The 17,075-nt window shown below is 39.6% G+C and overlaps 1 protein-coding gene across 1 annotated transcript in view; it reads left to right on the top strand.

Annotated features, from left to right (window-relative positions):
* LOC310650209 (protein adenylyltransferase SelO-like) overlaps nt 1–17,075 on the top strand; it is a gene marked incomplete at its 5' end in the record, with an annotated part of 36,064 nt that overhangs the window by 934 nt on the left and 18,055 nt on the right. Inside the window, 6 exons of the mRNA XM_083379041.1 lie at nt 2,312–2,559; nt 3,787–3,905; nt 8,782–8,910; nt 12,524–12,588; nt 12,917–12,973; nt 15,710–15,808. Of these exons, the coding sequence (XP_083235167.1) occupies nt 2,312–2,559; nt 3,787–3,905; nt 8,782–8,910; nt 12,524–12,588; nt 12,917–12,973; nt 15,710–15,808 (717 nt within the window). The remainder of the gene's footprint in view (nt 1–2,311; nt 2,560–3,786; nt 3,906–8,781; nt 8,911–12,523; nt 12,589–12,916; nt 12,974–15,709; nt 15,809–17,075) is intronic.

Raw genomic sequence — 17,075 nt, 5'->3', positions numbered from 1 at the left:
TTTGTGTATATTATTTGAAACAAGAGAAACAATTTAGTTAAAGTATTTTTGGAAGACCTAGCCTTTTGATATTCATTAAACCAGGGGTGTCAAACTCAATTTCATTGAGGGCCACATCAGCATTGTAGTGGCCCTTGGCAGGCCGGGTGGGCGTGGCTAGAGTGCGTATGGCCTACTGGGTGGGCGTGGCCAGCTCTACATCATTCGCATCAAAGGTGCCAATGGGGGCCTGGGCAGGAGTGGGACAGATCTGAGGGTCTCTGGCAGAAGAATATGGGACCAGGGCAAGTGCCAAGGCATGGTCCACTGGAGGAGCCTCACTGTTCCTCTCAAGCCTTGGGGGGGGGGGTTGGACGGTGGCATGGAGGTCAAATGCCCAGCCCAGCCATCAAGCACCCATGGCACTAAGCCCAGCTCCACTTCCCCAAGGGGGCGCCCAGCTGCACTTACCTCCTCCTCAAGGTTGCTGCTGCTGTGTTCTCCTTAGCCAGGTTGCTCATGATGGATACGAGGGCAAAGTCAAGAGGGAGGCCTGCTCCCTCTCCATGTGAGGAGACCTGGCTTTGTATCCAAAGCTTCCTTAGCAATAGGATCGGAGACCCCCCAGGATAGGCCAGGAGGAGGGGGCAAGGGGATCGTGAAAGGGCAGCAGGGCAGGACTAAGGCAGGACTTCCCTCAGACTCTCCTTTTCCTTCCTTCCTTCCTTCCTTCCTTCCTTCCTTCCTTCCTTCCTTCCTTCCTTCCTTCCTTCCTTCCTTCCTTCCTTCCTTCCTTCAACAGAGTGGTAGGAAAATATTTGAGATGAGGGAGGGAAAAAAACAGGCAAGAAACACAGCTGGGCAAGTGTCATCCTTCGTGAGGAATGAAGAAATGCACCATTGCCTGGAAGTGGCCAGCACATGGCCCTCGCCTACTTCACTTATCCGGCTTGGTGGGTTCTGGGGGAGGGGATGCCATGAGCAGCATGAGAGGCGATGTTACCTGCACAGTGCTGCCCAGCCCCCAGCCTGCCCGGTTTTGGCAGGCAGTGGGGCACTTTCCTGACAGTGCCGAGAGGCTGAGCCGGGTGGCATGAATCTGAAGAGAAGCGCAATACTGCCCAGCCCCTAGCCTGCCCAAAATAGGCAGGGCCATATGCTGGCCACTTCTAGGCGATGGTGCATTTCTTCATTCCTCACAAAGGGTGATACCTCCCCAGCGTGCGCCCAGGGGGCAGTGCCGATGCGGCAAGGGGCGGTCCCTCACTGTTTCCAGCTGGCCTTGTGGAGCTAAGACTGAATGTATTTCAGCATAGATGACCACCACGAAATTGTACATTGGCTTCCGGCTGGCCAGGGCCGGGGCCAAGGCAGCGGGGGCTGTTCCCTCACTGTTTCCAGGATGGGTTCGCGGGCCACATGAAACCACTTCGCGGGCCAGATCTGGCCCCCTGGCCTTGTGTTTGACATGTCTACATTAAACATAACCTGTATTTCTTTATTGTAGCAAAAAAGGACAAAAACTGCAGTACCAGAAATCCTTAGTTTTGCTAACAAATTGCAGTAGCATAATCTTGAAATACTTTGAGAGCTACAAAAATAGGTTGATAGTCCTATACATTCTGTGGATTGCCCATATCTGATTTAGATAAAACTTAATTGAGGCCTCTAATGGACTGATTCTTTTTTAAAATATAATTTTTATTGAATAAATTTTTACAAGATAAAAATAATACAAATATTAAAAAAAACCAAGAAAATCAGAGCAATGAATAATTAAGAAAAAATAGAAAAAGAAAAAAGAAAAAGATTATAAAGTAGCAACTTTCCTTCTTTTTGACAATAGTTATAAATGCATTTTTATTTTATTCTCTCTAAGGTTGCATCTTAATTTCCTTCTTTCATACACTACCATTTCTAATCTTCAAATGCATAAAATCATGTTCATCTGCTCATTTTTTTCAGCAAAAAGTCCATAAGGGATTTCCAATTATTGACAAAGTTGATCTTTTTCTAATCAAATAAGTTAATTTTGCTATCTCTGCTTGTTCTTCATCTTCATCAACTAGTCCTGCTTATTTTAGAATCTTTCCATTTTTTGTCCATATAATAAACTCTCTAAAAGATTATTTTAATATGATTTTTAAAACAAAATAGTATTTTAACTGATTTTTCTTGGCTGGTGAAAAAATAATGAATGGGAAAATGGAATTGTTATTTGCTTATATATGTATGAAACTAAAACTGCAAGGAAGTTGTTTTTATAAATGTAAAGACTCACAAATAAAGCTTTATTTCATTGTGAATATCAATCATATTTATTTCCTTGCAGACTTGACCGTGATTTAAGAAAAGTTGCGGGACTTAGTATGTCTGGCTGCTGGGCAGTTTTGTGGTGGCTTTCATCGTTAACATTGGTATATCATTCTGGGTGTTACCTCATTGACACAATTGCTGCAAGTAGTTTTAACCACATGCATAATTACATTAATGCATCAAATTTGGATCAAGATAATTGTGAAAAGAAAGTGAAATTAACCACTTTGGATGAATGGAAACTTTCCACAGAAATGTTCACAGGTACTTGTATATCCCCTGACAACATGTACATGTTTTTGTTGGAAAGAATTATTTATAACAGGGACTTTATCTGGATAAACAATTTGCCTTAGTGCTATTCCAGAGTAGTTGCTATCTTGAGAAAGCTGTGCTGATGAAAATTAACAGAACTGATTACCTTATTCAGTCTATTTCAATGAAATTTAAGCATGAATTTGGCTTGGCTTGGTAGCCTGTTTTTATTTATGATTAATTTAAAACCTATGCTATTTTTCAGAAATATTCCTCCTACTGTCTCCTAACTAAGGAAAACATGTGTTTTTCTTACAGTGTTGACTTTATTTTTTACACAATCTAACCTAGGTCAGTCAGTTTTATTGGACTATTGGGCATATTTGGAACGTTGATAAATTGTGGATTGATTGTTGCCCAAAATGGCTGCTTTGGGGAAATTTGATTGTTCAAAAAATTGCTGCCATTGTAGAAGCAACAAGTCACAATCACACAGAAACTAATGGGATTGCTCTTTGAACAATCTGCCTTTCTCGTTCAACCTTTCAGAGCAGTGAAGGTTGGGCTGTTATTTTTACTTACTAAAATTACCTATTGGGTCCATGTAGACCATCAATTCAATCGTATATCTAAACGTAATGCTGGGGAAAATGTTTTATTTTGCAATGCTATACTTTTTATTTTAAACAATCTATTGAACATTAAAAATTAAGCCAAAAGACATTTCCTGTGGACATCTGTGGATACCAGAAGAGTTTTGTATGCTTTTACTAAGGCATACTGAAGTGTATGCCTTAATAAAAAATATTGCTGATTGTGGATTTTGTAGTTTACAATCAGAAATCTGCAAAAAGTCATTAAGGGTGTTTGTTGTAAATCCTTCTCTTAGGCATGACCTCTCCAGTGAACCTGTGATCTAGATTTCCTGGGGACTAATGCAGGAGTACTTAAAGACTCACCTAAGAGAAGGATTTAGGAGCAATTGACCTTTCTGCCTGCTTAAAGAGCCTATTCAGATTAAGAAAAAAAATGAAACCACCCTGAAGGACATTCATGGGATCCCTTTATTAATTTGCTCAGACTGAAGAAGCTATTTGGACAAGCAGCAAAACATTTCAAGCCAGAAAAGAAAAGAATCCCAGTTGCCATGACTCAGTTTCTAGACAATCAGAAATCTGTTGTTTTTGTTGCTATCTCTTTGGAATTCTGTGAAATTAATTTGCTTTTCCCCTCTAGCTACACTTCCCATTGATCACATTCAAGAGAATTATGTTCGTGAGGTTCAAGATTGTATTTTTTCTGTTGGATATCCTACACCATTTAAATCCAGAGTTCTACTTGTAGCTGTTTCAGAGGTCAGAAATAAGTTTTTTGAATACAAAATTGCTGTTTTGCTCTGCGGTTGAGTAGAAGAGGAGTTTATGAACATATAACTCATATAAATATGCATAAATATATTACATTCTTCTACTTCATTCAGTCTACCACTTGAGTGTCAGTGGACATTCTCCCCATCATTCAGGACACAAAAAAATTGAATTGCATGATTCTATATTCAGGGATATGAAATCACTGGAAAGTAACAAGTGTGTTACATCAAGTTAGCCCATTGGTACATCATGATTACTCTTGTCCACAGAAGATCTTCTCAAGCAAAGTTGCTAAAAACTGCTGGCACAGTTTCTCACGATTCTGAGGTAGAAAATAAAAGTGAAGGGTAAGCCCTTGAACAGATGTGATCTGTTTTATAAATATTGGATTTTTATTAATAAGAAAAAAACTTCCATTTTGCCCCACCAACTAAAAAGAAACAAAACACAAAATCATGCAATTTGGCCTTGACAACTTCACATTATTGTCTTGCCTATTGTAAAGCTTATGGTCCAAATATATATTAAGCGTGGCCCTTAGATATTGCAAGACTGCCATACGGGCTATGCATATAAATGCTCTAATTCTTAATATAGTGTTTTTCAAACGGCAATTTTAAAATATGTGGACTTCAACTTCCAGAATTCCTCAACCAGTCCACACACATTAAAGTTGCCAAGTTTGAAAAATACTGCTTTAATTAATAGTATCTAAACCTAGTACTAATTCCACCAGAGTGAGATGTTCAACCTTTTGGTGCCATGGAACTTGTTAAAAAAAATCCAGAATCCATGATCAAGAGCAACTCTCTAGTTACAGAAAATTGACTGCGTTCAAATGAATTTGTTTTCCTTTTAATCCTGGTAAACCATCAAATTATTGCAGAACCCTATGATATTTATAGATCCCAATTTGAAAACCCTATTCTAGAGATTCCTTAGCTTTATTGTCATACAGGTGTTATTCCTTATCCCTTTCTGGTTTTGAGCTAACTGTGGTTAGCATTTCACCAGCCCTGTCATTTTGAACATAAGTAATCAGCACCAAAAGATTGTTTACCATTAGTGTTAGAAGCAGCTTTGCCATTATCATTGAAGATATTGCAAAGGTGTAATACTGATTAGCAACTTGGATCAAAGCTTAAATTGTACAAGGAAACACCTGCAAGAGGGTGAGCAAATAAACACTTGAGCTGAAAAAATATCCCGTCTTTTCAAACATTGATACCATACCAGGGTTTTATCTTTAATTATTAATTGGATTCAGAACCACAATATAAATATATGAGGGAGTATTACCCATGAAAGTTTGGTAATAAATTTAATATAGCCAGAAAAACAACCAATTTGATGCAATCGTAGATTTGGGCAATATTACACTGAAAATGTTAGATGTTCCAATTTCATAAACCATATCTAATTTTTAGTATAGTATTTGATAATTACTTAATTAAAATGAATTGTCCAATATCACTAAATTGGACACCTCTACTTTATACTGAATTCCACTGACTAAATGGAATTGCATAATGGGATCCCCTTTTGATGTCTAAATGTGTAGGGTCTGAAGCTGGCAAGATAGTAAATAGTACTGCTCTAATCAGAGAAAGGTGCTGGTATACATTTAACAAATCCATTCCAAATTGAAGCCTGGAAAAGAATAACTAAGAATCTATTAACTTGAAAGGACAGGAAGAAGAAGCTTCAAACCTTGATGATGACCCAGAAATATGACTTGATTTCTGTGTTCTGCAGCAAGTTGATTTTCTGCATGTAGTAGTAGTAGTAGTAGTAGTAGTAATAGTTCACTTGACTGAGTTTCATCCTTTATGAATAAAAGTTTTTAATAATAATAATAATAATAACAACAACAACAACAACAACAACAACAACAACAATAGGTTGGAAGGGATCTTGGAAGTCATCCAACCCCCTGCTCAGGCAGGAAACCCTATACCATTTCAGACAAATGTCTCTTCCTAAAAACTTCTAGTGTTGGAGCATTCACAGTTTCTGGAGGCAGGTTGTTTCACTGATTAATTGTTCTGTCAGGAAGTTTCTCCTTAATTCTAGGTTGCTTCTCTCGGATTAGTTTCCATCCGTTGCTTCTTGTCTTGCCTTCAGGTGCTTTGGAGAATAACTTGACTCACTCTTCTTTGTGGCAGCCCCTGAGATATTGGAACACTGCTATCATGTCACCCCTCACCCTTCTCTTCATTAAACGAGACATACCCAATTCCAGCAACCGTTCTTTATATATTTTAGCCTCCAGCCACCTAATCATCTTTGTTGCTCTTCTCTGTACCCATTCTAGAGTCTCGACATCTTTTTTACATCGTGGTGACCAAAACTGGATGCAGTATTCCAAGTGTGGCCTTACCAAGGCATTGTAAAATGGCATTAACACTTCATGTGATCTTGATTCTGTCCCTCTGTTAATGCAGCTTAGCACTGTGTTGGCTTTTTTGGCAGCTGCAGCACACTGCTGGGTCCTATTTAAGTGATTTTCCACTAGGACTCTGAGATCCCTCTCACAGTTAATACTATTGAGCATGTACCTGTGCATTTGGTTTTTCTTGCCTAAATGCAGAACCTTACTTTTTCACCATTTGCTAGATAGTGCCCAATGTTCAAGTCTGTTAAGATTCTTCTGTATCTTAAGCATATCTTCTGGAATCTTGGCTATTCCTGACAGTTTGGTGTTGTCTGCAAATTTGATGAGTTTCCCATCTATCCCCTCATCCAAATCATTGATGAAGATCTTGAAGAGCACTGGGCCCAGAACAGAGCCCTGGGGCACCCCACTACAACTTCCCTCCATGTAGATGCATCTCCATTGAGGACCACACACTGAGTACGTCTGGTCAGCCAACTACGAATCCATCTGGTGGTGATGCTGTCTAACCCACATTTTTTTTATCTTATCAAGTAGTAGATAGTGATCTACTTTTATCAAATGCCTTACTGAACAAGTAAATTATATCCACAGCATTCCTCTGATCCACTAATTTTGTCACTTGATTAAAGAATGTCTGGCATGATCTGTTTTTGATAAACCCATTTTGGTTTTTGGTAATGACTTGGTTTGCCTCTACGTGTTCACTGATTCGTTAGGTAATTTTAATTCAAATGCTTATGACATGCAGGTGCTTAGTAGGAAAACTGTCACTTATAAACATAAGGCTGTCATCAAACATGTAAACATAAAACAGTGCAAGTGGATTTAATAATAATAATAATAATAATAATAATAATAATAAGTTGGAGGGGACCTTGGAGGTCATCTAGTCCAACCCCCTGCTAAGGCAGGAAACCCTATACCATTTCAGACAAATGGCTGTCCAGTCTCTTGTTAAAAACTTCCAGTGTTGGAGCATTCACCACTTCTGGAGGCAGGTTGTTCCACTGGTTAATTATTCTAACTGTCAGGAAGTTTCTCCTTAGTTCTAGGTTGCCTCTCTCCTTGACTAGTTTCCATCCGTTGCTTCTTGTCCTGCTTTCAGGTGCTTTGGAGAATAGCTTGGCTCCCTCTTCTTTGTGGCAGCCCCTGAGATATTGGATCACTGCTATCATGTCACCCCTCACCCTTCTCTTCGTTAAACTACACATACCCAATTCCAGCAACCGTTCCCTATTTTCCTAATTCACTTTTTCACTTTTCCTAATTCACTCTAAAGCTTTCCCTGCGCAGAGCCTTAAGTAACACCAGCTGCCTGCAATTAGTGCAGGTTCGCATCCCACCAGGCTCAAGGTTGACTCAGCTTTCCATCCTTCCAAGGTAGGTAAAATGAGAACCCAGATTGTTGGGGGCAATAAGCTAACTTTGTAATAATGCTGCTTGGGGGTGTGTGTGAAAGCCCTAATAAACAGGCATATACACAGAATGAAGGCTATTGCTAAGCACATTGATTTGTGCTTTAAATTGTAAGCCACCCTGAGTCTTCGGAGAAGGGCAGTATATAAATGGGATTTTTTAAAAAAAAGACCAAATGGGAGATCCGCTCCAGGTTTTCCAGCCAGCCCGCCCAGTTCCTGAGTCAAATGTGTCCTTAGAGCTAAGCCGCTGCTCTGGCTGCTGCCTTCCCCACCTGCCTTTCAAGTTGGGATATACTACAGCTGCTCTTCAACTTTAGAAGGAAAGACGCCCAGACCCCAGCCTGTAAAAAATCACAGACCGCGGCTTCTTCTCCAATTGGTCCCGCTTTCCCTGCGCAGACTAAATGGGAGATCTGCTCCAGGTTTTCCAGCCAGCCCGGTCCCTAAATTTTCAGCACCCGGCGTATAAGACGACCCCTGACTTTTGAGAAGATTTTCATGGGTTAAAAAGTATTCTTATACGCCAGAAAATACGGTACATTAGTTCTTTTCTAGTCCTCTGGTAGTTGCCCAGTGCACCAGGAGCTTTAAAAGATATAGTTCAGTGGTTCTGAGATCACATCTGATGATCTAGTATATGACTTCTTTCTTATCTACAATAAAACAGATTATTTACCAGTGTCAAATCCCTGACCTTTCTACTTGTTCCTGCATCTAAAAGAATAAGCTATTTATAGCTCTGCCTGATCTGGAGCCTGACAAAATATAATAACTCAAAACTATTATCATTCCCTGTAAATAGGAGTAAGGCTATAATGCTACACCTCTTCTTGAACTCCAAGTGCTTTAATTCTGGCTGCTCTGAGATAAGCTTTAGCAACAACTACATTCTGATAATCTGGAAAATAGTATGGATATTATATGAAGAACGAGTAGGAGTTCATCTCTAAAATATGTATTTCTATTACAAATCAGTTATGTTCAAAGCTAACAATGTGAAGCTTTCTTTTACATCTTAATAATTTTCATACCTCTTCCACTTTAGGAAGTCCTGGAAGATATTCTGGACTTAGACATGTCTGCCTCAGGCTCAGATGGTTTTCTACAGCTTGTCAGTGGTACAAAAATAATTTTGGGGTCTTTACCGCTAACCCACAGATATGGTGGCCATCAGGTCAGTTGTACTCCTTGTTTGCTAACCAGATGTTACCAACATTTTTGTTTAACGATTAGATATTTATTGTCATTTTTTTACTGTGGGCACAATGGCACACATTAAAAATGAAATTTAGTTGCTCTCAAAGTGTACACATACATAACACACATTTAAACATACTATATACAATATCCTTACATATATAAGTAACATAAATATTAATCACTGCCCATCTTGAAAACATAATGGAAGGAGGAAGTTTTAGAGTTCACAAGGTTAATACTGTATAGAACAAAACTGTGACTGAATCTGGATGTTCTGCTTCGGATACCACGGAGCCTCCTTCCATAAAGTAACAAAGGTCGTGAGGAGGATGTGTGGTGTCCCAGACAATCTTGCGGACCCTGCTCAAGCAACACTTATGTGCTATGTCCTGGATGGAAGTGAGGGAACTGCCAATCATCTTTTCAGCCATCCTCAACACTCTCTGCACTGCCTTCCTGTCTGAAGCAGTGATGCTTCTAAATCAGACAGGATACTCTCGATCGTCCCCCTGTAGAAAGTGGTAAGGATAGGAGACGGAAGCTATGCTGTTCTACAGTGCGCAAAAAATGCAGGGGCTGCTGTGTCTGCTTCACTAGTGTCTCACTGTTGAGCGACTAAGCCAGCCTACTTGTTAACTGCACACCCAGGAATTTGATGCTGGTAACCATCTCCACAGGTGAATCATTAATGCACAGAGGAATGTGGCTGTGCCTGCCTTTTCGGAAATTGACAATGATCTCTTTGGTTTTTCCAGTATTTAAAACTAGGCTGTTTTCCTTACACCAGTTTGCCAAACCCTCAACTCCTTGTGGTAAGCACCCTCATTGTCATCATGAATAAGGCCCAGCACTGTTGTATCATCTGCGAACTTCACAATATGGTTGGTGGCAAACCTAGCCCAACAGTCATGGGTCAACAAGGTGAACAGCAGTGGACTTAGGACGCAGCCCTGAGGAGAACCTGTGCTCAAGAAAATGGGGTTAGAAATATTTGTTCTAGCTCACACATATTGGGACCTGTTAGTAAGAAAATCAAGAATCCAGTTCCACAAAGGAGTGTTTAAGCCTAAAAGGCCCAGATCTTATATGTATGTGTTTTTCCAACTACAGAGGAAAGACTTTATGTTAAAATACTAGGTTTTTCCCTCTGTGCTCTGAATGGCAGTTCTGTTCAATGGTCACTCATTTGTAATTCTCTTGTAAATCAGTAAATCGGTCAAATAATAGAAATGCTAAAGCATGGAGATGGGAATAGTGTTGGCTAGTCACGGTCCCCTTTTTTTTTTACTTTCCTTCAAGATTATTATTATTATTATTAATTCGGTTTATATACCGCCCTACTCCCAAAGGACTCAGGGCGGTTTACAAGGCAAAATTTAAAAACAATACAATATAAAATTAAAATTAAATTAAGTCTAGCCCCAAAAAATTAAAATCACAATTTAAAAACATTAAAACCCCTCAGTCCAGAGCAGATAGCTCAAAGAGCCAGGTTTTTAGGTCCCGGTGAAATGAACAAAGGTCGGGGGCAGTCCGGAGTTCTGTTGGCAGTTGATTCCATAGGGTAGGCACACCCACAGAGAACGCCCTCCCCCTGGGGATCGCCTGTCGGCAATCCTTGACCAGCGGTACCCTGAGGAGGCCCTCCCTGTGGGAGCGCACAGGACAATGGGAAATTGACGCTGGCAGCAGGTGCTCCCTCAGATAATCTGGGCCCATGCCATTTAGGGCTTTATAGGTCATCACCAGCACCTTGAATCTCACCCGGAGGGCAACTGGAAGCCAATGCAGCTCATGGAGAAGAGGTGTTACACGGGAGTATCAGGAGACTCCCATCGCAACTCGCGCGGCTGCATTCTGCACCAGCTGAAGCCTCCGAGTGGTCCTCAGGGGCAGCCCCATGTAGAGAGCATTGCAGTAGTCTAGCTGGGAGGTCACGAGCACATGGGTGACTGTGCGTAGGGCATCTCGGTCCAGATAGGGTCGTAACTGGCGCACCAGGCGAACCTGGGCAAAAGCCCCCCTGGCCATGGCTCTTATATGATCTTCCAAACTGAGCTGTGAATCCAGGAGGACGCCCAAGTTGCGGGCCCTATCAACGGGGGGGTAACACCTCACCCCCCATAGTTAACGATGGAAAAGATTGGTTAGTCTGAGATGCCGGTATGCACAGCCACTCAGTCTTGGCAGGATTGAGACGAAGCCTGTTTCTCCCCATCCAAACCCGGACCGCCTCCAGGCAACGGGACATCAAGTCAAGGGCATCACTGGGTTGGTTCGGGGTGGAAAGAAAAAGCTGAGTATCATCAGCATACTGATGATACCCCACCCCGAAACCACTAATGAGCTCACCCAGCGGCTTCATATAGATGTTGTACAAGAGGGGAGAGAGGACCGACCCCTGAGGAACTCCACAAACGAGAGGCCTCGGGGCGGACCTCTGCCCTCCCGTCAACACCGACTGCGAGCGGCCCAGGAGGTAGGAGGAGAACTACTGTAAAACAGTGCCCCCCACTCCCAACCCCCTGAGACGCCGCAGTAGGATACCATGGTCGATGGTATCAAAAGCCGCTGAGAGGTCTAATAGATGTTGTCCTGTATTTTATGGTTGAACAACATTTTCAACATCAGGCATTACAACAGACATAATATACTTTCTCACATCCATACATAAGCATACTTGTAGCCATTCATCATTTCATTTCTTTTCAGCTCTGCTGAATGGATTGCATTTTATGTTGAGACATAATGCTCTTGTTGCTCCCTAGTGACTCTTGCCAGGCTGCTGGTGTTTGTATCTAGTTGAAAAATAGAATAACGCCTCATTGTCCCAAAAACTGTCTTTATAGTTTTAGTTGGTGGCAAAATAGGTATGTTTGGCCTAGTTCAAAACACTCTTCAGAGGTTAGTTGCTAAGCAGAGGAGAATGATCATGTTCATTGAGATCGCCCTCTCTATTAGGTAAGAGTTTTACTCATGGAACTGTTTTATTTGTTGTTACTGTCTCCTCCCCTATAACCTAGTCAGTTCAAATTGTAGATACAGAACATGTTTAGCCTCATATTATGAGGTTGATAGCTTTGGAACACAAATGTGATACAGTCATTTTGCTAAGAATTTTAGTTCCCAGTTAATTTCAAAGAAAAACGCCCAACATTTTTAATGAACAGCAGTTTCCATCTCTTATGCATTTGTTTTTTCAATTGCAATGTGTTAAAGAACTAAGGCAACCTATAGTGGTACTTAAAAGTTTGTGAATCCTTTTGAATGTTCAATATTTCTGCATGAACATGACCTGAAATGTCATCTGTTTTCCACACAAGTCCTAAAATCAGTTAAGGAGAATTTATCTCGCTGATTTCCAGTTCCTCTGTCCTACTGATGCAAATATAACTTAAAGACCAATTTTCTACATTCGCAGTCAATAGTGTAGAACTGTGCTAGCATTATACCAAACTGTTCCTGTGCCTACTGCAATTACTAGTAAAGTATACACAGAACATTGTTTATTCAATCATGTTGAACCCCAATCATGGCTCCATTTCTGAATAATTGTTTCATATTTTTATTTCAACTTTTCATGTTAGTTTGGTAGCTGGGCAGGACAGCTGGGTGATGGAAGAGCTCACTTGATTGGCATTTATACAAACAGGTACTGCATGTCTCATCTTAAAAAGCCTGTCTCTATTCAGTATGTGGTTGCTATTGATATCTCAGAAGTTAAAATAACAGTGACCAACAATGACAATATTAACCAGACTTAGTATATAATAGTTTTCAAAATTCCTAAGTATTCCATATATATTATTTTGATAAGCCTTGTAGTACAAAGTACATATATGTTATTTCCCCTATGTTGCAGATTGGGTTAAGGGTTCCTCGTACAGACAAGATTTGTATTAATCATATTTTGGCATAAGCTGTTCTATTCTGTGTTGCACCAGTTGTTCACATTGCTAAAGCTAATCTTCTTTCGGTAGATTTGGATCCAGATGGGAACTGCAGCTCAAAGGTTCAGGAAGGACACCATACTCTAGGTGTGTTACATTACATCTGAAACATTACATCTTTTAGTTCCTGATATGTTTTGGATTAATTTCAACAATGCATCGTAGAATCCATTGATTAGAAAAGACTACAGTTCATCAACTCCCTGCCCAGACCATCCTACAGAATGGCTATCCAACCTTCCACATGGAGCACTCATTACTCAAGGAAGCAACCTGTGCTGCTTATATTTTTCATGTACAAGAAATACTTCCTTATTTTAAGGTTGAATCTCCCTTGGCAAAGCTTCTACCTTTTAGTTCTTGTTTTGCCCTCAGGCATTACAGAGAATAAATGCACATCTTTTTCTCTTTGAGATTTTGAAGTCTTCTATCATGTCTTCCCTCCACCTTTTTTTTAGATTAAACAAACCCAGTTTTTAGAACTAATCTTTACATCAAAACCTTTTTATTTTCAATAACTCACCATTAAGGACCACCCTGAAAACCAATCTGTTTGCAGATGAATCTTTGCTTTCTTCAGAGTTTGAATCATAAGAGACTGTTGAATTTTATACTAGATTTTTATAACCACATAATGGCTTTTTAAAAAGAACAAATAACCATAAGATATTTTAATTTATAAATGTCAGCGTTGATCCCTGACTGAATGGGATAAACCTAATTCCAAAAAACTCACTAATATATATTATATAATGGTAGTATTTTGATTGATTAAGTGGCATGAAGTCATTGATGAATCTTAGCAACCACATAGGTTTGTCCATAATGATCTGTCTCTTATTTGGTCCTTCAGCTCTTCCAGTAACGGCCCATTACCACTATAAGTGAGTCCAACCACTTTGCTCCTGACTGTCTTCTCTTTCCTACCACCTTTCCCAACATTATATAGGTAGTCCTCTACTTAGAACAGTTCAGTAACTGAACTGTTACTTACAACCATTTTTCACATTTGTGATCATTTTAACACTCCTATGGTCATGTGATTTACAGATGCTTGACAACTGGTTCATATGGTGATTGCAGTGTTCTGGGGTCATGTGATCCCCTTTTGCAACCTTCTGACAAGCAAAAGTCAATGAGAAAGTCAGATTCACTTTACTCGCTTAACAACTGCAGTGATTCATTTAACAAATGTGGCAAGAAAAATTGTAAAACTCAAATTTCTCACTTAACAGAAATTTTGGGCTCAATTGTTGTAAGTTGAGGACTATCTGTACTCTTCGCTACAGAGTTAGGTCTTCACATAATATGTCTGAAATAGGGTAATTGGAGCCTCATTGTTTGTGACTTGAACAAAAACTCTGGGTTGATTTGTTTGGTGATGCATTTGTTTGTTTTCTTGATTGTCCACAGTATTCTCAAGAGTCTTCTCCAATTCCAGAGTTCAAAAGTATTAATACTCTTTGTATTTTGCTTCTTTAGAGTCCATTTTCTGCCTCCACAGAGTATCACTGGGAATATGTAGTATCTACACAGCTGTATTGTTACATGTTTCTATACACAGTTTGTGATATAAATTAAATTATGTGGAATGCTCTCTTGAAGGATGGCTTGGATTTTTAGCAATGTGATTCCTTAGTTCTGCCTTCTAGTGAAGAATGGCCACTCATGCATGGCCCTTCGTAGCCCTTGTATCAGAAAAAACAGGTTTCTAGGTTTGGCATGTTATATATGGCCATCACTCACTGATTGAGCACATACTTTGCATGGAAAAGGCCATGCTTGGAATCTCCAGAGATAAGTCAGAAAACTCCACCTGAAAGACTGTCAAAAAAGTTGAAGCAGTGTTAGATTCAGCCCAATGCAGATTCCAATATTACCTTTATTTCCATTCTGTTTCCGTGTTGAACCATATCTTTAAGAAGAATTGGGTCTCCTTCTCAATAGAAAAGCTGCCACCCTTGGTTCTCTACAAATAAATCTGTATTTAAATATGAATCTTAGTACATATTTCATTTGTTTCAGCTGTCAACAATAGCAAACTGTGCCAATCAAATCATCCAGTGCAAGGATTTGCCAAGTAAATAATAATAATAATAATAATAATAATAATAATAATAATAATAATAATAATAATAATAATAATAGTTAAAAAATAAAAATAAAAACTCGGAACATCTTACATTTTAAGGAGATACCTGGTTGATACCTAGGATGCTGGCAGCAACCCGTGTCAACCATTAGTGCCAGTCAATTTGAATGTTCAGTTTACTTGAGTTTCATGTTTTATGAATAAAAGTTTAATAATAATAATAATAATAATAATAATAATAATAATAATAATAATAATAGCAAAAGGCGGCCTTACTAGGAACTGCTTCCATCCTGCGACGATATCTATAATACTGTCAAACATCCACATCTGCCTATCTCAGGTCCTTGGTAAAGACTCGATAGGTAGATAAAAAAGCAAAATCCAGTCTGAACATCTGGCTGACTGCAATAAACAATAATAATAATAGCAGTAGTAGAGTAGTAGCAGTAGTCATCGTCCTTGGTAAGGACTCAATAGGTAGACAAAAATGCCAAACCCAGTCTGAACATCTGGCTGACTGTGGAATAATAGCAATAGCAATAATAATAATAATAATAATAATAATAATAATAATAATAATAATAATAATAATAATAATAATAATATCTTAACAGCTCTTAGATCTTTGGCTAGGACTGTTAAGTTTTTACTAGTCCCAGATGGTGAATCGAGTTGAAGATTAACAACAACAACAATAATATCTATATTTCTTGTTTTTCTTTCTATAGGAGAGGAGATGGCAGAGCTGTGCTTCGGTCTTCTATACGAGAATTTTTGGGAAGTGAGGCCATGCATTACCTTGGAATACCTACAAGCAGGGCAGCTAGGTACTTTATACATTTTTATTCTTTATCTGCATTGAGCAGATGTGTGCCATCCTCTTCTTAGACCCCCTGAAGTTCTTTGTGCTTGAACTGCCAAGTTTCTGAAGCATGAAAATTGGCAGTGCCATTTCCTCCATTTTTGGAATGCACAAAAGGGTCCTGCTTAACACTAAACAAGCAAATAAATTCTTCAAAACTTCCATGCATGAGAACAAAGAGAGAAAAATCTAACTTCACTTGTTTGGGTGATGAGCCCTCCATGCAGGAATAATTTGCATTGCACCTGTTGTGGTTCTCTCCCTTTTACAAAAAACTAAACATACACCCCAGTCTCCAAAAAGGTTTCCACCATTACCCTTACATTTTCTGACTTCCAGTAAAATGAAAAGGAGAAAGCTAAAGATTTATATTTACAATTGGATTTGTTAGCATTTTTGCTAGTTCATACAATGCTACTTCCCAGCAAAATGCTAAATCTCAAAACAGGATGATGACAGATAACTTAAACCAACAGCAACTATTTGCAGAGTCAATAGAAGGAGAGTGTTAATATTCATTCCCAGTCTCCAACTAGATCACAGGTCTGCAACCCGCGGCTCTGGAGCCGCATGTGGCTCTTTCAGCCATCTCCTGCGGCTCCAGGTCCTCTGCCATGTGCACTCCAAAAAAAAAAGTGGGACTAAAAAAGTTCAACCAATCAATTCAAATATGCAGGGTAGGTGCATATCTCGCCTTGGCTCCACTCTTCAGTCAAACCCTGTTCTGCACATGTGCGCATGTACGTGCATGTGCACACATTTTTTGCGGTTCCCAGTTTTTCCTTTTGTGAGGGAACCGGTTCCAGGTGGCTCTTTCACTGTTTCAGGTTGCTGACCCCTGGGCAAGGCATACAGTTTAACAAGAAATGAACTTAACTCTTGAAACCCCAATGTTTCTTGCTCAGATTGAGAAACTGAAGCAGGGTGAGATAGCATTTGTTGGAGACTATATATTACAGGGGGAACTATGTGGGGAAAATTTTTGGGAATGGGTGAATTTTATTTGATAAAAAACAGCAAATGGGGTGTTTGCATAATGATCATCCCACTGATATTCTGAGCAGGGAAAATGTTATATAAACTCTTCACCTCTCTTCTGTTCCAAATAAACTGCCCCAAATTGTATTCCTCAAACTAGAATGCTTGCCTTTACATGCAATATGCAATTCTAATTTTCTGTAGTTTAGGTCATAGCAATAATAGGAAGAGTACCATTTTGCTGCAAATAAATT

This window comes from Vipera ursinii, assembly GCF_947247035.1.
Source record: "Vipera ursinii genome assembly, chromosome: Z".
NCBI lineage: Eukaryota > Metazoa > Chordata > Lepidosauria > Squamata > Viperidae > Vipera > Vipera ursinii.
This window is presented reverse-complemented; position numbering and strand designations above follow the sequence as displayed.